The sequence below is a fragment of the Panthera uncia genome, chromosome C2, assembly GCF_023721935.1.
Source record: "Panthera uncia isolate 11264 chromosome C2, Puncia_PCG_1.0, whole genome shotgun sequence".
Lineage (NCBI taxonomy): Eukaryota > Metazoa > Chordata > Mammalia > Carnivora > Felidae > Panthera > Panthera uncia.
The window spans coordinates 8,697,034-8,720,546 of NC_064810.1; the positions used below are offsets into that span (position 1 = coordinate 8,697,034).

Below are 23,513 nucleotides of genomic sequence, written 5' to 3' on the forward strand. Positions count from 1 at the left end.
ACGAAATATCCCTCACTCTAGCCTCAGGGGAAAAAAAACTTCAAGTTCATTTTGAGAGCGAGCGGCAGACAGGGAGAGAGAATCCCAAGCAGGCTCCACACTGTCCGCGCAGAGCCTGACCCCTAACCGCCTGAGCCGCCAGCTCCCCCTCCTGCCCCAGGCGCCCCAGCCTCAGGAAATTTAAAATGATCTTTTGTCTCTGAGGAGCCGATGGCATCTCACACCTTATCTTTTCAAACACACAGCAGAGCTACTGTATTAGGGGTGCCAGTGAGGACAGAGAGTAAGCCAGAAAAAGCTTTCCGTGGAAATGTATTTAAATAACCAGAAGACCGTTGCCGCAGGACCAGCAGCCACCGTGAGCACGTTTCCCAGGGACTGCCTCCTGTGGCCAGCACCTTGTGCGCGCCCAGCCCCCAGGTCTGGTTCCCTCCCCGCAGGAGAGAACACACCCTCAACCCGGAGATGGGGAAAGCAAAGGCAGAGGCAAAAACTGCTCAGGAAAAGTTCTTTTATTCTGAAAAATCAATCTGAAAAGTTAACCTATTTGGATACCAAACTCTAAAGGGAAATCTCCACTCTCTCCCTGGGGGGGGGGGAAAAAAAAAAGGAAATAAATATGCCAACATAGCAACACGGTTCCTTCCAGCAGGAAGAGGGTGGCAGAGTCCCATCTTGGACCTGTTTTTCCTACTTTATTCTCGCTAGCTTTCCAGCACAAGCATTTTTATTACCTTTACAGTCGGAAAGGAAACTAACTCCTAAAAACCAACTATTCAGAAGGGAACATCAGCAGAAGAAACCTTCTCAAATAACTTTCTCCTCTCTCATGCCAGCTTTGGGAAGGGTCTGCTCGCAAAGCGTCTGCACTTTCCCTGTAAGTGTTTCAAGGACGGACTCCCTGTTCCACACTAGACAAGGCTGAACCGCTCCAGTTTCAGAAACTCAAAAGAAGATCCGGTCTATGAGAACGTTCACTGCTCCGAGGTAAGCATGTGTCTTGAATACAAGTGCAAACACAGTTCTGGAGAAAAACTGGTCCATGTGTATCTTCTGTTACAGTAAACAATTCACGAGAATCCATCGGGCTCCGCCTATTGCCACTGGTCTCCGGTGTCCCCGGCCTAGCCCCCGCTCTCTGTGCACGGGGGTCCCCAGACCTGGCAGCCTTCGAGCAGCAGACAGATCTCCTCAAGGCTCCAGACCTTGGGAACTTCCTTTGTGTTCACCAAGCCGAGGCCGCTTGGGCTCCAGAGGACTGTCCTGAGGGTCCCTGGGCATCCCTAGAACATTAACAAGCGCAGGTTGGCAAGTAAGTGAACACTTGTTTAAAATTAAGAGCTGATATTCACAAAATAAATGTTGTGCCCAGACAAGATACCAAGGGTCCTATCTGAACATAAGGGAAAGGATCCGGTGGTTTTCAACTGGGGGCGATCTCACCTGGGCAATGTCTGGGGACACTGGAAAATGTCACAAGTTGGGGCGGGGGTGGGGGGACAAATGGGTATCAGCATTCAGAGGTGCTAAGCACCCCACCCTTGCAGGACAGCCCCCACACACAGAATCATCTGACCCAGACTGTCAATAGTGCCCAGGTGGAGAACCCTGACCCTACAGCACCTCCGGAACCTGCCACCTACTCAGCTCCCTGAATGCCTGCGCGGAAAGGTGCTCTCCCTGCCGAGAATAGGCAGCCAGTGAATCTGAATGACGGTCTAATAAGATACATCCCCGCTTTCTCAGAACTGACTTAAAATTAGGTGGTTAATTTCCAAAAGAACAAAGGAGAAAGAATATCTTGAATTCTATTAAAATAACAGTATCACTTACCTGGTTCAGTTTCTTCTGTGGAAGGGGTGGAGATTATACTAATTGGTACAGAATTCGGTGGAGTCTCTGTCTTTAAGGGTAGTAAATTTATCCTCCTTAATTAAAAAAAAAGTAGGAAAGAGGTACATGGTTCATTAGTATCCTAAGAATCGTTTATGATGATGCCAAATTTCAAAACTACCCAAAAGAAACATGAAAAATTTTCAGCTAATCATACCATGTAGACATTAAATGTCGATGTGCCCACTTAGTAACTAAGGATTATGTTCCTGTACTAAGTTCAATCATTAGGCTTACGATAGTCAATCGCTAGTCACCTAAAAGTTTCAAAACCTGTGTTTTGTTGATCTGCAGTGGTACGCTGAACACATCGCTGGACACCGCACATATAAGGCTAGCCGACAACGGTTTCTACTACGGAAAGCTCTGAAACACAGTTCTTGTTTAAAATCCAATCTTATTTTTCAACAACTATTTTTTTTTTAAGTTACAACAGAAGACGACTCCAAGAAATTAAGAGGGGAGAGGTTTCATAAGAGTATTTGAAAGAACACCTTCCCACTCCCTTCCTCCACCAAAAAACACAGAAAAACAAAAAAAAAAAAGGTTGCTAGTCTGCAGAACTCAGACACCCGAGAAGAGCCGAACGCTACATGTAATCCAGATTACAGACTGGCGAGTGAAGTCCCGGGCAGGGCAGAGGAAGCGAGACATGTGGTGCTTGTCATCTGCTCCCTCCCCAGGACTCCCCCAGGGTCAGACGGGGGACTTCCAGTCCTAGGAAGACCCCTGGACACCAGCTGCCGTGCACAACAGAAGGGCTCTGTCTGCAGCACCGCCGGGGAACTCAGGCGGGCTCAGGAGCCAGAGTGACGTGAACAGGGACAGAGACACCTGCAGCATCACCTGGGGACACTATCACTGCAGAGACACTGCTTACCATGAGCCAGTCCACAGATGCAGTAAAAACTGCCTACTAAGGATGTTCCTTTGATTTTCCCGCCTGCTGCTCAGTGCCCATGACTGTTCTGGGCAGGAGAAAACAGGTGATGACTGGGGAACCGCTTCCTGCCTTAAGGGGCTGATAACCTGACAGGGAAAACAGAAGCCTGACCAAGCTCCTGCTACTGAATGTGATATGTTATGAGACAGGAAGGGCTGCAGGGACATCCAGGGAGACTCCAGTGTCACCAGGGACGCAGATGGCTGGGGCTCCCGGAGGAAGGTAAGGGCAGAGAGGCCCCTAGGGCAGAGTGTGCTCGGGGCCCTGGCCTCCGGGGGCAGGCTAGACATTCCGGGACAAAGGGTGAGGCAGGGTCTGGAGCCGGCCTGAGAGGCAGAAGCGGGGACGCAGCGGAGGTCACGGTTAGCGAGGTCTCCAGCAGCAGTGTGACGTACTTCTGGCATTTCCCCCATTAAAGGTTGGTGGCTTCCTGTTGGCCAACCGCAGTGACGACTTCTTCTTCCATCAGAGGTTCTTACCGGGGTGTTGTCTTGCTCCGGGCCTGCAGCGTGTTCAGAGTGACCCTCCGGGATGGGGGTGCTTTGGGATTCTGCGTGCTGGGCTGCAGGGCCTTCTTCTCCTCGGAAGGCGCTGCTGGGGCTGGAGATGGTCTTGCCTGAGGCGGGGGGGTGCAGGGGCTGCTGGGGGTCCCCTCTACCAGCCTGGGGCCTGGCGAAGACCCCTGGTGTGGCTGACTCTTCGTTTTCTTTGCTGTATCGGGAGTTCCCACGCTTAAAACCGGCTTCTCTTTCAAAGGTGTTCCAAGTTCATCCTTCTCGAATGTCACAAACGAACAGTAGCCATCCGTGGAAGAAATGGCCAGGAAGGCCCCATCGCTGGACCTTTGTTCCCCAAACAGGACAAAAGGTTAGAAACCGAACCCAAGTCTATGGGCCCCTCGTCAGGCTCTCATGACTAGTGACACCATGGCAGTTCAAGCAAAATCATAGGCTTTGGGTGGGCTCCTCACTCCCGCCCTTGGTTTCCCAACCCCATCGCGTTTCTCGGGCACCGCGGTATCTCAGGACTGTCATCGAATTCACCTGGATGAAAGTGTGAGGGCCTTTCCTTTTTTTAGTTTTTCTCCCTCCAAGATAAAACGAAAAGGAGAAAAAAGGCTGTAAAGAGCAAGGAAGAGACGGTGGGGGAGCAGGCCCAGGCAGAGCTGGGCGCAAATCAGGAACCCAGGGGCTCAGAGGACCCCACCGGCAGGAGGCGGAGCGCAAGGTGACTCCCCGGGTGCAGCTCTGGGTGCCAGGAGCTCGTGGGTGCGGGCCTCCTGCAAGCCCAGAGGGCCTGGCAAGCCCCCAACAAGCAGGGAGCCCAAGGGGTACCCCCTCCCTCAGTCTGAGAATCAGAGGAACCCCTGGGGCAACTGAATGGCATCATTCAGATGTTTCTGTTACAAAAGGAAGCAGTATTATTGCAAATTAGAAACGGCTTTCCTTTAAAAAGAATTGGTAAGAGGTGCCGGGTGGCTCAGTCTGTCAAGCATCTGACTTCAGCTCAGGTCACGATCTTGAGGTTCATGAGTTTGAGCCCCGCTCACATCAGGGCTCTGCTGCAGCCTGCTTGGGATTCTCTGTCTCCCGCCCCCGTCTGCATGGGCATGCGTGCTCGCTCTCCCTCTCTCAAAATAAACTTAGAAAAAAAGTTAAAAAAAAAACAAAACAAAACTTTTTTTTTTAGTGTTTATTTTTGAGAGAGACTGAGAGCAAGCAGGGGAGGGTGCAGAGAGAGAGAGGGAGACACAGAATCTGAAGCAGGCTCCAGGCTCTGAGCCGTCAGCACGGAGCCCGACGCGGGGCTCCAACTCACGGACCACGAGATCAGGACCTGAGCCAAAGTCAGATTCTTAACTAACTGAGCCACCCAGGCACCCCAGAAAAAAAAATAGTTTTAAATAAACTTAAAAAAAAAAGTTAAAAAAAAAAAAAAATTTAAAAAAATAAAAAGAGGGGCGTCTGGGTGGTTCAGTAGGTTAAGCGTCCGACTTCAGCTCGGGTCACGATCTCATGGTCCGTGGGTTCGGGCCCCGCGTCGGGCTCTGGCCTGATGGCTCAGAGCCTGGAGCCTGCTTCCGATTCTGTGTCTCCCTCTCTCTCTGCCCCTCCCCCATTCATGCTCTGTCTCTGTCTCAAAAATAAATAAACTTAAAAAAAAAAAAATTAAAAAAAATAAAAAGAATTGGTAAACACCGGCCAAAAAAGCCACCTGTAGTGCTGGAATGCTCCCTGCCCCAAGGCTCTACTCCAGGCACCCCTCCCCTGCACACTGTGGCCTCCGCCCACCCTCCCTCACCACCGGCCACTCACCAGGAGACATCACTCAGGGTGTGGTAATGTATGTTAGACACGTAGCCAAAAGGGAACGGCTGCTGGGTGTCGTACAAGAGCACAGAGTCTTCAGAAGCCACAGCAAACACCAGGCGGTAGGGCAGGTGCACCAACTCCGTGCCCGGCTCCTGTGATGCTCTGTCTGCTCGGGTGAAAACAGGGACAAAGGGCGGAAAACAGAAGCCAGAGGAAACAAATTCCCAAAAGCCCTCTCTCAGGAGACGGAAATGACATCATTTTACTGAAGGCTAGTTTGCTATGTGCTTTACAAAAAAAAAAAATCAGTCCTTTAGTTTATATGGGAATAAAGGACAACCACACGTGACCTGATGAAGACACCGTGTCCTGATCCAAGACTCAGGGGCACCCAAGGTCCAAAAAGGTGGGGGTAAAAACAAAAAAACCTGTGAATAGAACAAGTCCTTTCTGATAGGAAAAATAAGGGTGACCTAGAAACATTTTATTAAGGTGATTTCAAGCTTCCAGTTAATTACATTCATTCACATGAAAGGATTAAAAAGCTTAAAACAGCTGCTTCCAGCCTCGGAGGAAGAGGGACCTGACTTACCCTCCCACCTGAAGCAACTGAAATACCAGGCAAAATCTACAAAATGTTTTCCAAGACCTCTGACCATCAGGCACTGAGGACAGTGATCTCTGAGGGATGGGAAGTCAAGGAGGAAATCCTACATCCATCCAGCTTGCTGCCTGGAGCTGCCAGGCCCGGGAGAGGGAGGTAGAGGATGAAGCAGGGAGGCCCGGGCAGCTGGAGTTCACAGGCACAGGCCTACAGGCCCTCTCGGGTCTCCAGCTGAGCACTGATCAGCACTTGCAAGTGAGGAAACCACCCGAGGCCAGAGCAAGAACTACAGGAAAGAGTCATTCCCGAAGCTCCCGCAAGGCCAGACAGAGCGTGTTCCTCCACCCAGAGTGGGAAACCTATTTCACGGGGCACCGATTACTCAGGCGGCTCTGCTTCTGCAGTGGGGAAATGAGCTCTGGACCACATGCTGCCGTGGTCCCACCGAACGAGGATAAGCGGCACGGTGTCTCCGAGTAACTTCACTGCCTCCCAGAACAAAGCTCAAGAATATTTATAAAAATAAACCCAGCATCCACGGAGGTAAGATTCCCAACGTCCGGCATCTAGTGAAAAATTACTAGACGTGCAAAGAAAATATGACCCACAATGAAGGAAAAAAAAAATCGAAACGAATCCTTTGTACACAAAGTCATTAAAAGTTATTACAAAAACTATCCTACATGTTCAAGAGGAGGAAGGATGGAGTGTGTTAAGTAGAGACATGGGACACAGAGTACAGAAAACGGAAGTACTGAGAAGGGAAAAAGCGAGCAGATAGTCAGTAAACCCGGGACTAACCTCAAATGGCCTAACGCACGTGTAAGCGGAGCCCCTTGTGGGCAAGAAGGGGGATGACAGAAAAGACATTTGACGCTGTAACGGCTGAAATTCTCCAAAGGTGATGAAAACTATAAACCCATAGATCTAGAGCTCAATGAACCCCAAGCACAAGAAACCTGAGAAAATTACACCAAGGCCCATCAGAATCCGACTAAAGCCCCTGATAATGAGAAAAACCTTGAGGGAAAAAAAAAACTAAAAAAAACATTTTACTGCATAGGAAACGGATACTGAACAACATTCAATCTGCTCTGGATTAAAAAAAATTACTTTCATTCCTTTAAAGGTGAAGCGAAGACAGCATGTTCTAGACAAGATGAACACTGGACAATTTTGATAACCTCGGGCTTTGCTCCTGCTCCTCACGGTAACTCAACCGCACCAAACCCACAGAGCCGTGCCCCCCACGGGAGAAAGCCCGCATCACAACCCCCGCAGCCTGGTGACCTGCCTCGGCGAAGACCTAACACAACCACCGTGGCTCTAACGTACGTACCTGTTTCCACCACCGGCCTCAACTCAAAGTAGACGGGACAGCAGCGAACTGCAAGCGTCGCTTTGCCAGGACAGGGAAGGTGAGCGATGGGCCTAAAAGATCGGTCATGACCTTCTTAGAAGAGGGCACCGTTACTCACCAAAAACAAAAAGAAAGGGTAAACATTTCAACGATTTCTTCCACTGCATACCTTTTAAGATTCTTCCTGGAGAAAACATAGGTGGTATTTGTTACATTTTCTCCAGACTCCACACATCCAGCTGGGGAAGCAGGAAGAGAGAGAGAGGGGTGAGGTTTTATTAGACGAAAGAAGACACACTCAAGAGCATCCAACCCTGGCCTGTAAAACATTTCTCCCCATAGCCACGTGCCCTGGACAGTGTTTCTGTGACTGAGGACAAATACACACGGTCCCAGGCTGGGCTCAGCTCTTATTCCAGCTCTACTGACCTGTCACCTCCCCCTGAGCAGCCCACCTGCTCGGGGGGGCTTCAGGCCTGGGCAGGAGGAACCGGGCAGGCCTCCGTCTGGGAGGCCAGTCACTTCCTGCTGGAGGAGCGCTCTCACTGTATCACCCCACTGTGTCCGCTGGATTTGAGCTTGGCTGCCAGCCAGGGCCTGCCACTAGCCTTTCCCACCTGCCTGGTGCGGCCAGGAGGCTGCCGGGAGACCCAGGCCTCCACTGCACCCCCAACCCATGAAGCAGCTGACCTTGCTCTGGGGGGAGCCCATGTTTGAGCTCTTCTACACACTCACCCTGGGATGACCTTACAACCAGGCCAGACCCGGCCACAGAATGACTGTCAACCATACAGCAGTATCTTTCCTGATACACACACACACACACACACACACACACACACACACACACGTCATTTCACATGTGACCGTTTCGTCTCCGCTGGGGGGAGGGGAAGGGTGGGCAGAGACCCTGTCAAGTAGTCTCTTCGACTCAGCCCACCCTTCCAGCCCCACATCCGCCATCTGAACAAACCACTGTGTCCTCTTTCCTCGCACAACCAACAACCAGTTACAACTCCATCGCGTATATATTCAGAGGGTGGGGCTTTTAGCCTAGTTCACAAAAACAAGATCTCGTTTATACCTTCGCTTCTGTTGCTCTGTTCAACCACCCGCGAAAGCTAACTTGGATGATGTATCTTCACTAGCTGCCCCATGTTCACTGGTATGAAAATGCCGTAATTCATCCACCCGTCTTGTTCATCGGTATTATTCTTCACGACTAGAAGCCATACTTGCAATAAATATCGTGGAAGATATATCTTTATGTACTAGGTTTTCATTTCTTAAAGACGGAGTTTAAGACGGTGGGGGGTGGGGACAGATGGGCTGAAAGGTACATGCATTTAACGGTTTCCAGACTGTTTTCTAAACTGGCTGTAACAATTCACGTTCCTGCAGCAATACCCACATTCTGCATGGCCATCAGCCAGGGAGATTTGCACTTTTGTCTAGTCTGAAGAGAATAAAGAAATCCCTAATTGTAGGTCACTTTATTTTGTATTTCTCTATCACTGAGGGTCCAAACCTTTCCCTGTGGGTGCTGAACACGTGAATTTGCTCCTCTACAAACTGCCTTCTTGTTTCTTTCACTCATCTTTTTCTTCTGGGTTTTTCTTTTTCTCTCATCGATTTGGAAGAGCCGCTGAACATGACATACGTAAGCTCTCTCTTTCCTGTCTCGTAAACGGCGTTTTCCAGTTCCATCACTTGCCGACTGATTTCGCTTACTGGGCCTCCACCGTACAAAAGTTCCCCGTCAAACGCAAACAGGCCCATTGTTCCAGAGCTTCCAGGATTCCTGTCTCCGTCTGTCTTCCCTGGCCCTAGGATGTCCTCCTACGTTTTCACCTTTTAGATTTAAGTATTGACTTCACCTGGTATTTTCATATGTAAGTTAAGAGTCCGATAGAATTTTCTTCCAGACAGCTGGATCCTCTAGCACCATTCACTCAATAATTCATTCTTCCCACTCTATCAGATTTCCTTATCTCGGGATCTATTTCGGGATTTTCTGTTCCGGTTCACTAATCTGTTTATTCCTATACCAATAACCATATTGATTTGATAACAGTGGCACCATAGTATCTGCTGACATTTAGGAAAGTGCCTGCTCAAGTATTATTCCTATTTTTCATACTTTTAAATCTATTCTTGGGGCGCCTGGGTGGTTCAGTTGGTTAAGCGTCTCTTAGTTTTGGCTCAGTTAACAATCTCTCAGTTTCTAAGTTCAAGCCCCTCATCAGGCTCCATGCTGACTGTGTGGCGTCACCTGGGGACTCTCTCTCCCTCTCTCTCTGTCCCTCCCCTGCTCATGCTCTCTCTCTCTCAAAAATAATAAACTTAAAAAAAATTAAATCTATTCTTCAGCATTTATTCGCCTAACAGAGCTGGCAGGCTGTCCAACTAAAAGTAAACCAAAAGCCTCTAATAGGATCCTAATTGGAAATCAGTGCGTATGTTAATTTTTAGAACTTGAGATCTCTATTCGTTCAGAACTTGTTTTACAATCTTCAACAAGATCTTCTAGTCTTCATAAAGGCTTTGTGCCTTTATTAAATTTTTTTCCCATGTTTTGTGGGGTTTGCATTATGAGTGGAATAATTTTCCTTTTTATATTTCTAAGTGCATATTCCAGTATAGAAGATTTTTAAGTATTTCATAGATAGTATCCAGCCACCTTATCAGATTTTTTTATTCTGATATTTTTAAATCTCTTGGATTTTCTAGAAACATAATCTTAACACCAAGGTTTCTTCTTTCCAATCTTTATAATTTCATTCTCTCCTCTTCCTGCATGTATTAACACCACAAAGAGTAATAATGGCAAAAGCAGACATCCATCTGATACCTGATTCTAACACAATGTTTTTAGAGTGGTCATTTAGTAAAGATTTGTCACTGAGTTTAGTAAGCAACTTTTAATATACTTACCAACCACCTGTTGCTGATCCTGAGACACCCCCTCCCCAGGTCAATGTCACTCCCACATGATCCCCGATGTCCGAAGGCATCACAAGTATGCATGTACAATTCACACCCTCTCAGGCCTCCTCTGCCCAACCAGGCTGGAATACTTAGTGGCCAACCTGACCTGTGCCCTCCTGTTTGGCCCAGCCCTGCGTTAGGTGATCGCCTTCATACAAAAGATGGGACCCGAGCCACGGAGAGCAGAAGACATTCTTCTAAGAACACCCTGGCAGTCAGTGCCCCGGCTGACGCTGCTGGGCTAAACATCATGCCTTCCTGTAGACAATGATCCTGTCTTGTCCTTTCTGATTCTGCAGTTTCGTCATACTCAAGTTATTCCAACCAAACTTGTCCCTGCCACAACAGACTGCTTCATTCAGAATAGAAACAATAAACCTCTTTTAGCTTTAGCGCTATGACCTCTACCTACATCCCTAGTGAAAAGACATTAACATTTTTTTAAGTTAAATCTAAGAGCAAAATGTCTGTCACACTAGCCTAGTGGCTCCCCAACTTCTCTGCACATCAGAACTACTTGGAAATTTTTTAAATTCCAAAACCTAGACCACACACACCCCGGACCAATCAGACCGTCTCTGGGGGTGGAACCCGGGGACCAGTGCTCCCGGAAGCTCCCCTGGAGGTTTCAATGTCTGAACAAGCTGGGGGGTCGCTATTTTCATCAGGATTCACTGAGCTGACAAGCGGCAACTGGAATCACCCACCGCTGCCATCACGCCTCAAATCGAAAGCTTGTCAAACCCACCTGGTGTGAGGAGCAAAGATCCATCAGGGGTAAAACTGAGTCTACGGAAGAATGACTTCATGCTGTCGTCGTGAAACATCCGGTAACTTCGGACCTGTGGCACACAAGTTTAAACATTAATCCAAATCTTTTTTTTCTTTTAATCCAAATCTTTACATTCACAATAAAGGTTTACCAGTTTTTTGGTTTTTGTCTTTATATAGTGTCATTTATTACACTCACATAACGGGAAATATAGTACAAATGAAATCACTCCAGACCGCAAGAGTGATCGCTCACAAAGATTCACTGCCCACCTGCGTTACAGAAAGTCGTATGTGCGTACAGGTCTATGTGCATGTTTGTGGTTGTACGGTTATCTTTTTAAAAAGCCTCCGTGAGAACACCGTGCACTGTCGAGAGCGGTGTGTCTGGACAATGAGACCGGGGAGAAAAGCAGGATGATGTGTGCGTCCACTTAGAATTTCCAACTTAATGAACACCTCTTATAAACTAGTCCGCTCTTAAACTGGTAATCCCATCTTTTCAAACCTTTCTTGAACACCTGCGTGGAACGGTTTTTGCTCCCACTCACTGCCACTGGATAAACATGAAGCATTTAAGTCTCAAGGACCCAAAGACCCGGCAGTACCCTCCTTACCGTACATGAGCTCCCCATTTTGTCAGCTCGTGGCCCGCTTGGCCCCGCCAGCTGCTTGAGGCCCAGGTTTGCACCACATCCCTTTTTGGTTCCAGTGACCAACCTGCTCCCTTTTGTCGAAGTGCCTGCCTCCGTTGTCTTGATTCCTCTAGGACCGCTGGCTGGGTCCCCACAGTCCTGCAGGCAGCATTCGCTCTAAACCTGCCAAGACGGCCTACTGCCCACTGCCACCTTCCTGCGGCATAGTGCCGGGTCCCCCTCGGTCAGACGCTCGCGACTCTCCCTACACCTCAGAATCCCAGAGGCCCTGCCTACCTCAAGCCAAGCGAATCACACACGCCTGGGGGGTGGGGGGCAGGCACACATGTCTCTTAATGCTTCCGGGCGACTTCACAGTGAGCTGGGGTTGGACACCTCTACCCACCATCGGCAGCTCTCCCCTGGCCCCCGGATGTCCCCATTTCCATGCAGACCAGCCCAACACACTAACTGAGCCTTGGCTGGACCTGAGGAAGCACACGGTAGTGCAAGTGTCAGGTGCCTGAGACCAGGGACTTAGCTGTAGGACACGGAGGAGCTCGTGACCTCCTGAAGCACTGCTAACACAGAAAGTCAACACTTCATACCTCTCCTTCGGCCCCTATTCCAGACAGCATCTTTGAGACATTAAAAGCCACACGTTTCTTCTGGGTGCTGTACACCCTGAGGATCCTAAAGAAAGAAAAACATTCTGACTCATCTCTTCTAGTGAACGAAGTGTTCCACACAGAAACAATCTAGCATCAAAACTGCAGGCCGGTTAGACCAGGTCAGCCTCCAAGACCATTTATGACTGTCCCACTTAACTCATTATGACAGAAGCAAGCCACCCAAAGGAGGTCACTAATGAAGTGAGGAAACGGGCCAGAACTTCACTTTTTATCGAGTGTTTCAACTTGTCAAGTAAGATGCTCGTCAGGCCTCGCTTTTTCAGGCCTTGACACTTGGCCCAGGGGCAGTTTGTAGGACTGCAGTGACATTTCTCTTGTATTGAACGGTCTCACCCTCAGGGATTTGCAAGTCAGGAAAACACCAACAGATAAATTTGCTTCTTGCTAATTCGTATTATTCCCACTAGCTAATCAGGTCATTTCACTCCCAACTGCCCGAATAAAACATACAGATCAGAAAATAAATGTACGTGGAACGTAACGGGAGATGCTTTGATTCATAAACACTAACTCGTCCACACTGCTGGGCCGTCTGAAATCAAACATGTTATGATTAAAAGAAGTTGGAAAAATACTCAAAAGAATGATCTTGACTGATGAGTAGCACACCCACCACCTCTGATTCTTAGTTCTTTGTTCCAAGAATACGATTAAATGAATGATGCCAGTAAACACCGCAACAAACCTTCTTTCGGGAAAGACAAAATATTCTAATTTTTACATTAACTTAAATGGAGTCATTGAAATGACTGCAGTAGTAAACTATAATCAAAAAATGAAAGAAAGATGCCTGGCTGGCTCAGTTGGTGGGGCAGGAGACTCTTGATCTCAGGGTTGTGAGTTCAAGCCCTGCGGTGGGTGTAGAGATTACTTATAAATAAAATCTTTAAACAGAAAAACAAAAAAACACGAAACACCCAGGGACACCTGGATGGCTCAGTCAGTTAAGCGTCCCACTCTCGATTTCGGCTCAGGTCATGATCTCATGGTTGTGAGTTTGAGCCTCACATTAGCGCAGAACCTGCTTGAGATTCCCCCTCTCATTCTCTCTCAAAATAAACAAACTTAAAAAAAAATAAATAAACAGGGGCGCCTGGGTGGCTCAGTCGGTTACGCGTCCAACTTTGGCTCAAGTCACAATGTCGCAGTTCATGGGTTTCAGCCCCGTGTCGGGCTCTGTGCTGACAGCTCAGAGCCTGGAGCCTGTTTCAGATTCTGTGTTTCTCTCGCTCTCTGACCCTCCCCGGCTCATGCTCTGCCTCTCAAAAATAAATGTTAAGTTTTTTTCTTTTTTAAAGAAAGAAAGGAGGGAAAGGAAGGGGAAGGGAAAATTCCAACCCAACCACTAGCAACCCCTTCTTGCAGAAGTCGTATTTATAAAAGACTTTTTTTAAACGTTGCCTATGAACGAGCCCCACTTCTCTCTCTCTCTGCCCCTCACAAGATTCTCTCTCTCCCTCTTTCCTTGCCTCTTGCTCACTTATGCCCTGTCTCAAAAAAAAAAAAAAAAAAAAAAAAAAAAAAAAAAAAAAAAAAAAAAAAGAAAACAATAAACAAATGTTGTCCGTGAAATTCAAATGCAATTCAAAACTCCCTCTACATTCATTCACCCATTCAATAAAGATTTGCTAAGTACTACATGTAAGGCACTTGCCCTAATTAGTTTCCACTTTCACGTTACGGTGGGAGAGGAACAGTAAAACCAAATGCTTGACATGAAACCAAGAACAAGAAGCAAAGCTAGACCGGGCTTCAGATTGGTAAATGGTGACGGAAATCCCTCTGCAGGAAATTTCAAGCCAGCAGAGAAGACAACTTGCCAAATCCTGACGTACCTGTCACAGCTCAGGGTGGCAACATACTGACCCAAGGGGTCCCAGGTTACTCCTTGGACATAACTTTTATGTTCATTAAAGATAGAGATCTTCTGTCCTGCGAATAAAGCACATGACAGCTTTACTAAAGCCTACTCGAGCACAAGCAGAATAAAGTACAGTTTAAGTATTGCGCCCTTCATACCCTCCTGTCATTTAGCAGGCGCCGTGTCAGGCTCTTGGGGGACAAAGGGGACTTTACATGGCCCACACTCCCCAGGAGCCTGCTGCTTTGGGGGAGGGACACACCATCAAAAGGCAAGCCAGCTGAGCATGGTATAGATGGGGCAGCTAAGAGGCCACGGTGAGGGTCGGCAAGGCACGAGCTGAGGTCAGCTCTCCCTACAGGGCAGGGTGAGGGGGGCTATGAAGGAGGTTTTGTAAGCCGATCCTCGGCACACGGAACAATGGGTCACTGAGAAGTCTACAGGGTGAGGTCCAATGCCAAAACGGCAAGACGAGGACAGGAGGTATGTGACAGTGACCCTCGTGTATCAGGAAAAGGTTCTGGGAATTCGAGGTGCGGCCGAGAGGAACACTCGGCTGGGAAGTGACCTGCATCGTGAAGACAAGACTGAGGGTCACAGAGGACATAGGAAGCACCACTAGTTAGGAGGGGACAGCAGGCCAGGCGGGAGGCAAGGGCCGGGCAAAGCCAGCAGTGATGGAAAAGGGACTCTGTGGAAAGAGAGAAAACCAGCAGCACACAAAGATTACCCAGATAAAAAGCAGAGACAGTTATGGAACCCTGGCCATTCTTAAAAACCAAACAAACAAAACCAACTCAAATGGCTCTTCTCTGCAGAGGGGTCTACACTCCTGTGACCCTGGGACCCGCCCTCCATGTGAAATGCAGCGAGGGTGCTTCAGGCTAACTTTCCTTCCCCCTCGCCTTCTTGCCAGTGTTTTTGGGGGTCTGTGAGAGTAAGGTGGCCTGCAGCCGGGTGACAGCAACTTCTCAAACGACCCTGAGTTTTACAACAGAGGCTTTTTTTTTCTTTTTTAATTTTTTAATATTTATTTTTGAGAGAGAGAGCGAGAGAGAGAGCATGAGAGGCGGAGAGGCAGAGAGAAAGAGACACAGAATCCAAAGCAGGCTCCAAGCTCTGAGCTGTCAGCACAGAGCCCGATGTGGGGCTCAAACTCACAGAGTGCAAGATCATGACCCGAGCCAAAGTCAGAGGCCCAACTGACTGAGCCACCCAGGCACCCCTCTTTTTAAAGTTTATTTATTTTGAGGGAGAGAGAGCATGAGCAGGGGAGGAGCAGCGAGAGAGGGAGAAAGTCCCAAGCAGGCTCTGCCCTGTGAACGCAGAGCCCGACACGGGACTCGATCTCATGAACCATGAGATCATGACCTGAGCTGATCAAGAGTTGGGGACACTTAACCGACTGAGCCACCCAAGTGCCCCACAAGAGGCTTTTTAACCCACAACTGCTATCATTAGGTCAGTGTGTGAGTAGGGTTTTCTGAAGAGGGATTTTCTGCAGGACCTGTCCTGCCTCACAAGCAGCTCCCCGAAGGGCCTCTGCACTGGCTGCTCCCACAGGCTGGAGCCTCTTCCCTCCCGCATTCAAGTCTTGGAGCAACCTTCTCCGATCGGCCTTTCACTCTGCGGCCCCTTCCCAGCGCCATCACTAACACCCCGCTAGATGGCAGCCACGATCATGTAGGATATCAAGACCTGGCAACGTTCAAGGTCATTACAACTGGCTTCAGGGGGCTGCTGGGTGGACTGTCCACGCACACGGTGAAATTATCCAGGGCAATGGCCAGATGTGGGGAAGAGAAGAAGACAGGGACACTGGCCCTCCATTCTGCCCAAGTCAGGGACTGGGTAGAACATGACAGAGGTGAGGTGAGACAGAGGGGGTCTGAGTGGATGGCAGGTGGCAGAGACCTAAAGCGGACAGAGACTGTCACTGAGTGGATAAACCAGATGTGCAGGCAGCATGGTGGGATGCCCGCTCCGCCCTGACTCCCCCCCCAGGGCCCTCGGGCTGGGGGAGAATCCGCAGCCTGCAAAAAGGGCAGGCAAAGCATTTCACGGCAATTTCTATAACTTCTCACGTGTCTCCTGTCTCCCCAAACAGAAAACAGGTCCTGTAAAAGCAGTGAGGTGTCCTCGGCTGTCCTCTGTCTCCTCAAACGGATGCCAGCTCCTACCTCTCCCAACACTGACCATTCAATGCCCCATCATGACGACGTGCTAAACTTCCTGAGATCCTAAGTTCTGCAAAGGCAGGCATTAGCCCTGCCCCCAACGTGTCTACACCCCCAAGCATGTGGGATGGACCTTGCTTTGGCACCAGTGACTCAGAAAACCTCATACACGTGACCACTCTGAGTTGGATCCATGATACAGGAGGCTAATCCCTACCCTACTGAGCCAAATACCTATTTTAGTTCACTAAAGAAACTCTTATGCCATTAAAGGTCAAGTAGGTTAGCTTTTTAGACACTTAGGAAATCCTTCCCCCTGACAAGAACAGAAACGTATCGGCTACCTTTACTGACATCCCATATGATGGCCGTGTTATCCACAGAGGCAGAAGCCATTAGATTCCCGTCAGTTGCCCAGCAAATATCGTACACATCTTCCAAGTGGCCTCTACAATCCAAAGAAGAAAAAGAAAAAAACATCAAAAACTTGTAAGCAAACTCAGAGACCATACACGAGAATAGGATTTTAGGGGGGGCTCCTGGGTGGCTCAACTGACTCTTGGTTTCAGCTCAGGTCATGGTCTCACGGTTTCGTGGGTTTGAGCCCCATGTTGGGCTCTGCACTGGCAGCGTGGAGCCTCCTTGGGATTCCCTCTCTCTCTCTCTCTCTCTCTCTCTCTCTCTCTCTGCCCCTCCCCTGCTCGTACTCTGTCTCTCAAAGTTTAAAAAAATATTTAAAAAAATAGGATTTTAGAAATTTCCACTGGAACTCTATTAGCTGCAGCTATAATCTACCACCTTCAGAGGTACTTGTATCTTTGTAATTGATTCAATCTGACTAAAGAAACTTTTACAGCAGAAATAAAATCCATTTTAATCATGTTTCTAGCTTTTAAAATGATTCTCTTATCTCTGTCTTGTGTAAGTAAAAGATTTAAGTACGATATAAGTGGGGCGCCTGGGTGGCTCAGTCGGTTAAGCGTCCGACTTCAGCTCAGGTCATGATCTTGCGGTCCGCGAGTTCGAGCCCCGCGTCGGGCTCTGTGCTGACGGCTCAGAGCCTGGAGCCTGTTTCGGATTCTGTGTCTCCCTCTCTCTGACCCTCCCCCATTCATGCTCTGTCTCTCTCTGTCTCAAAAATAAATAAATGTTAAAAAAAATTTTTTTTAAGTACGATATAAGTCAAAATGCAGGGAGCCTGGATTGGCTCAGTCAGTAAAGCATAGGACTCTTGATCTCAGGGCTGTGAGTTCAAGCCCCATGTTGGGCATAGAGCTTATTCAAAAGAACATTCTTTTTTTTTTTTAAATAAAAAAATGCATGTGAGTTTAATGCTCTCAGAGCAGGTAGATAAGGCACTCCCATGGTCCCTGTCCAAGTTACCTCAGGGTTTTTACGACAGTCCAATTCTCCTTGTTCAGCTGGGCCTCATCATCATCCTGAAAAGCAATCTGTTCTGGCTCCTTATTATCATTCACCTTCCACAACAGGATGACGGCATCTGTGGAGTGATTCAGTGAAAGATAAGCCACACATTTTGCATGCTCCTTCATTTCTGGGCTTTTAGGGCTTGAAGTCCTATTTATGTTGTTCAATAGACAGTATGGTCACAATGACGGACTTCTAAGAATTTTGACAGGAAAAACAGGTTTGCCTTCTGATCTAAAACTCCAGAATCTGGGGCGCCTGGGTGGCTCAGTGGGTTAAGCGTCCGACTCTTGGTTTCAGCTCAGGTCGTGATCTCACGGTTCATGAGTTGGAGCCCCTCATCGGGCTCTGCACTGACAGTGCACAGCCAGCTTGGGATTCTCTCTCTCCCTTACTCTCTGCCCCTTCCCTGCTCGTGCACACTGTCCCTCTCTCTCAAATAAGATAAACCTTAAAAAAAAAAAAAAAAAAAAAAAAAAAACAACCTCTAAAATCAAACTCACACCAGATTAAGTGTTATACAAGGTCAAATTAAACAGAAGGGTCCCCAGGCCAGCAAAACACCACTGCAAAGTGGCTGACTACCTTCACAAATCCTAAGGCATAACCTATGAATAGCTGAATAGGAAAAAACAAAGAGCCACAAAGAGCCACCGGCAAGGACTGGCAAATGGTTCCTGTGTAACCTTCAGCAGGACTTAGCATCTCGACTCCTCAGTCACTTGACCTGTAAAATGGGGGTAACCGCATACCTACCTCATAGGGCTATCTCAAGGATTAAATGAGTTAATATGCATAAAGCACTTATAACACAATGCCTTCCACAAAGTAAGCCACGGACACATTAGCTACACATACGGATGCAGCAGGTACCTTGGCCTGACGTCATCAATTGTCTGAGTGCTATAAGCCCTTGTGCTCTGACCCCAAACTCACCACCTAAGCCTGAGCACCTCTTGGCCTCCCTCTGAATGCCAGTAGGACAATGAGCACACCAGCTGTGTGGGCACACGTGTTCTCACTCCAAGTGCACTGGAATCCCAGGAGCTTGGTGGAAAGGAGATCAGCCTTGACACTGACAAGTGGACACTCTCCACCGTTAACAGGTTTCTGGGCCCCCAAAGCCAAAGGGCTTTGCCCACCAAGTGCTGCCCTGTACACCCTCTCAGAAGACAGCCTGTCAGCCTCCCCCGGGGACAGTCCCCACTTCCCACCTTTCCCTCTGTGCACAAACACCCTGGACACCGTGGCACTGAACCAGGTGTCTTTCCTCCTCCTGCAAAGTCTGTGATTTCTGTTTTATTTTGTACTAACTTGTAGACTGTTCTGGTGTCAAAGCGTGGGAAAACGATTTACTTTTTAGTAAATCCTTAAGGAAAAAGGAAGAACGAGTTAGTAAATTGCTTAGGAAAAAGTCCCAGTTTTATGGGTTTAACATTTAATGTTGTGAAGATGGCAACGTATCCCAAATAAATCTACAAATTCAAGGCAATCTTTATGCCACGTAAACACAAGCAGAAAATAGGAGTCAATATATTCCCAGGAAACAAACATAATTTAGAGGATCATTCAGACAATACTCCCCCAGCGAATCAATTAATTACAAAGAGATGTGGGAAAGGCTGTGATCACTTAGATACTAAACTAGCAATGAAAGCCAGGACAGTTGTGTTGGGACTCTGACAAAATGGTGGGCACCTTCCTACTGGTCTCCACCAGGCAGCGGATCCTGGTGAAAGCTGGGGAGGGGCCATTGTCAAACAGGTCTTTTCGGGTTAAGCTTACTGTCTTCCACCCCCTCATGCTCCCCAGAACGCTATTTTACTGAGCTATCTAAATGACACACTGAGGTCAAATGACCCCTAAAATGAAAAAGTGGTACAGGAGCACCTGGGTGGCTCAGGCGGTTAAGCGTCCAACTTTGGCTCAGGTCATGACCTCACCGTTTGTGAGTTTGAGCCTTGCGTCGGGTCGGGCTCTATGCTGACAGCTCAGAGCCTGGAGCCCACTTCAGATTCTGTGTCTCTCTCTCTGCCCCTCCTCCGCTCGCACTCTCTCTCTTTCAAAAATAAATGAACATTAAAAGAAAAATTTTTCTTTAATCACACCTAGCTCAAATCTCAATTTAACATGAGACACACAGGTATCTGGTGTCTCAAAATTCTAAGGAATTTTGAAGGATAATACTAGTACTCACCATCTCCTCCTGATGCTAAAATTTCCCCATTCGGAGAAAAACGCACGACATTGACAGCTTTGGTATGGCGGGCAAGATTGGACAAAAATTCAACAATGGCCTTTCCATCGGGTCCTTTTTCCACCTTCCAGATCTGTTGATACCAAAACATTCATTCAGGGAAACATACAGTGAGCACTTACCAATCTGTGCTTACTAAAACAACACTGTGCTTAGTTTCAGTAAGAAAATAGTTTTTCTTTTGAAACGTAAAATGGAACTTTGCTCTGAAACATAAACCAGCAATCCCATGGCTTGCTGCCCTCCCTCCTTCCTCTTTCTCCTGCAAACCGTTCCCCAACAGGAACTGGCTCAGGATTCTTAAAAATAATGAGCCTCCCGTTTACCAATCTGGGAAACATTACTCAAGGAACAAAGCTTTCTTTTGCTTTCATGGTTCACTCAAGGCCCTGAGAATTCATCCCTCTGGGCTAGATGACGGATTGGTTTGAGTTTGTTGACTTTTGTTTCAAAGAAAAGAATGGAGAATGCACCCTCCGTAGTGCTTCCCAGGGCCTTTCTCTCTCCGCCCCACTTACCCTAACCGCCGTGTCTACACCGGCCGACGCCAGTCTGTGGATCCTCCCGGCGGTGCCATGCTGGAAGTCCAGGCTATACACCGGCTCCTTGTTGTGCCAGGCTATTTCGCAGGTAATGACTTTCATCCTCCCGAGTCTTGATGGAGCAACACAAATCCGTCGGGCACCGTTCTTTACCCAAAGACAGAGGAAAGCTGAAAATCGTCGGTAATGAACTGAATATTATAGCAGGAAAGGTGTACTGAACACTTATTATGAGCCACGAGCCCTGCTAACCATTAAAAATGCACGCTGTAGTGGGAAAGGATGTTAGTGTTGACCTCTAATGTAACACCTTGCAGGTTCACCTAAAATGCTTCGCTGAGCCGCGGCTGTTGGAAGTTTATTCTACTGCTAGGTCCGGAAAGAACAAAATGGAACACCCAGGCAGAGGAAATCGAGGGGCCGACCCTACGGCGCGACCGCCCCCGCTTAGTGGGGGTTGGAGGGCGTTCGGGGAGAGTCAGGGGCCGGGTCGCGCGGCGGAAGGGGCTGCCCAGGGCTAGCTGCCTCCCGGGAGAAGCTGCCGGGGCAAGTGGACAGCTTGGGGGGTCAGGGGGCTTCGAGAGACACCCACTTGCCAGGCGGCTGGGGCCGCCAGGAGGAGAGGGTCGCCCAGGGTAGAAAACCGAGGCGAGGGAACCAGAGGGGACATCCCCCCACCCCCCGCCCCGTTCCCAGGCCGCACGGGACCAAGCGTTCGGCCGGAAAGCCGAAAGCGGGCCTGGCGGGGAGGAGGCCGCACGGAGCCGGGGCGGGGAGCCGCAGGGCGCGCAAACGCACGCCGTCCGGAGCTGTGCCGGGACCCCGCGGCCCGCCCTCAGCGAGACCCTCTCGCTCTCGCTCGGCCCCGCGGGGAGACCGTGGGGACGCCGGAGCCGGCGCCAGGGAAGCAATACCTGCAGGGACGCGGTCAGTCGGCTGCACAGCCAGCTCCCGCCGCCGCTTACGCTTCTTCCCGCGCGCCACAGGCCCCGCCTCAGGGAGGGCGGGATTCCAGGTACGACCCGCCTCTTTGTAGGCGGGATTCTCGGGGAGCCCCCGCCTTCGCATGGGCGGGATTACCTGGCGCCCCGCCCTTGCTCTGGCTGCAGAGGGTGGTCCAGAGCTGCGGAGTCCTCGGAATCCCGTTGGGCCGCTGCTAATTCAGTTAATTACCTGTCCGACCGACGCATTGGTGGAAGAATAGGTGAGTTATCGACTCATTCATTCAATCATTTCTTCCCTTTTTGATTAATTCTTTTAACATTTACTGAGCATCTGCTAGACTCTGCACCCTGGGCCGGAGCTGGATAAGCAGTGGAGAGCGAAACTGACTCAGACTTACTCTCAGGGAGTTTACAGTCCAGTTAAAGGAAAAGAACGGCCCTGTACGACTGGTGGGCAGGCTATAACTCTGAGACCCGCCCAAGACCACCCCGTCTGTCACTGGTATTCTTTCACAGCGAATATTTGAGAGCTGTAACCTGCATCAGGCCCTGTCTCCATCTCTGGAGTTTCAAGCAGACGGTCTTCTGGCTTCCTGCACACAAATAATTATTTTAAAAAGATAAAGTGAAAAGTGGTGTATAAGGAACAATGAATGTGCTCTTAACAGTTCTGAGGACGCGGTTATTTCGGATTTAAGGGCTCAAAGGAAATTTGAAGAGGGCATTTAAAATGGGCTTCAGGTAATAGTTTTGGATGCGCAGCTCTGGGAAATGGGAATTCAAGCTAAAGAAACTCACAGTTGACAACAGAGGCATAAAGGGGGAGCAGTGGGATCTGCGATGGGAAAGCATGGATGGAGCAAAAACCCGGAAGCATTTAGACATGAATGAGCAGGTCATATGGGCTCATGTGTCTCAAAGGCAATTTTCTCATTACAAATTAACTGGAATTCTGTGTATATTTGTCGGGGAGCTTGGTTGGGACGAGATGACAGATGGACACTCTCATGCTGGTTTCTGAGTCTTCAAGACCAAAGGACTTTCCAAAACGAGTGCTGCCCTGTGCAACCTTGCAGAAGACAAGGCTGCCAGCCTCCCCCAGATGACTCTCCCACTCCCCACCCTTCCCGTCTCCGTCTCTCCCTCTCCCTTCACCCCCTCCCTGGATATCAGTGCACTAAACTTAAACAGGTTTCTAATTCCTTTAGCAAACAAAAATTGAGAATTTTGCTTTTCATATATGTTGGCTTTTAGAACGTTTTGGAGAATTCAAAGCTATCGGATCGTCCCATGCCTGGATTGCTTACATTACACTGCAATAAGCAGATGTGGTTATAAACACTTGTTAAAAACATAATTTAACATTTTCAAATAAGGTTGTAAATCAGAAGGCAGAAATAGAGGCAGCAGGCCTTTTGAAATGGGATGATTTTCCAAATGGGACAATTTATCTGTGAGCTTCTGAGAAGGCCAGGAAACAAATACCTTGGGATGCATAGCTCTTACTTGATAAAAGGAACACACAGGTTCATCTGAGGAGCCAACGCTTCTGTTTTCAGGAAAAAGAATAATGTGGATTCTTATATAAATGCTGGTTGATGCTTTTAGCCAATTTTATGAAAGGTATAGAAATTGTCACGATGTCTCATGTTGACAGGAATGACTGGAGGCTCCTTAAGTCTGATTTCTATGAGAAGCTAGGATAATGTAACCCAGATATGTAGTTTTAGATCCTGTCTCCTAAATCATTGCTGGGATTCAGAGAACTTGGACTGGGAATGGCTAATATGTACTTTAGCTTTTCTGGCTGTTTTAAAAGTACAGATTCCTGGCCCTACCTAAGCCCACTGATTCAGAGTATCCAGCAGAGGGGCACCCTGGGGAGTTGGGGGTGCTGCATTTTCTCAAGATCCCAGGTGAGTCTGATAATCAGTCTGGTTTGGACATCAGTGGTTCAGTGTCTCTCATAACCATCAGGTTTCTCCACATTTCTGACAAATGTTTTTGATTCACAAAGGAATCCCCTGATTATCTCCTAACATGCCAGGCTTCTAGACTACAGAGTAAACACACACACACACACACACACACACACACACACACACA

General features: G+C 48.5%; 1 protein-coding gene across 2 annotated transcripts in view; it reads right to left on the reverse strand.

Moving 5' to 3' along the window:
- Nucleotides 1-497: 497 nt before the first annotated feature.
- Nucleotides 498-23,513, reverse strand: part of CHAF1B (chromatin assembly factor 1 subunit B) — a 26,967-nt gene continuing 3,951 nt past the window's right edge. The window contains exons 1-14 of one of the 2 annotated variants that reach the window (XM_049627898.1): nt 21,378-23,513; nt 20,440-20,633; nt 19,862-19,994; nt 17,620-17,737; nt 16,581-16,684; nt 14,034-14,130; nt 12,115-12,199; nt 10,849-10,942; nt 7,282-7,351; nt 7,092-7,183; nt 5,152-5,314; nt 3,316-3,678; nt 1,834-1,928; nt 498-1,283 (exon numbers count right to left, since the gene is read on the reverse strand). The exon at nt 21,378-23,513 is cut by the window's right edge and continues 3,951 nt beyond it. In XM_049627898.1, the coding sequence (XP_049483855.1) occupies nt 1,192-1,283; nt 1,834-1,928; nt 3,316-3,678; nt 5,152-5,314; nt 7,092-7,183; nt 7,282-7,351; nt 10,849-10,942; nt 12,115-12,199; nt 14,034-14,130; nt 16,581-16,684; nt 17,620-17,737; nt 19,862-19,994; nt 20,440-20,633; nt 21,378-21,531 (1,854 nt within the window). In that variant the 5' untranslated portion in view covers nt 21,532-23,513 and the 3' untranslated portion in view covers nt 498-1,191. The remainder of the gene's footprint in view (nt 1,284-1,833; nt 1,929-3,315; nt 3,679-5,151; nt 5,315-7,091; nt 7,184-7,281; nt 7,352-10,848; nt 10,943-12,114; nt 12,200-14,033; nt 14,131-16,580; nt 16,685-17,619; nt 17,738-19,861; nt 19,995-20,439; nt 20,634-21,377) is intronic. The other variant, XM_049627899.1, reaches the window with a different exon arrangement.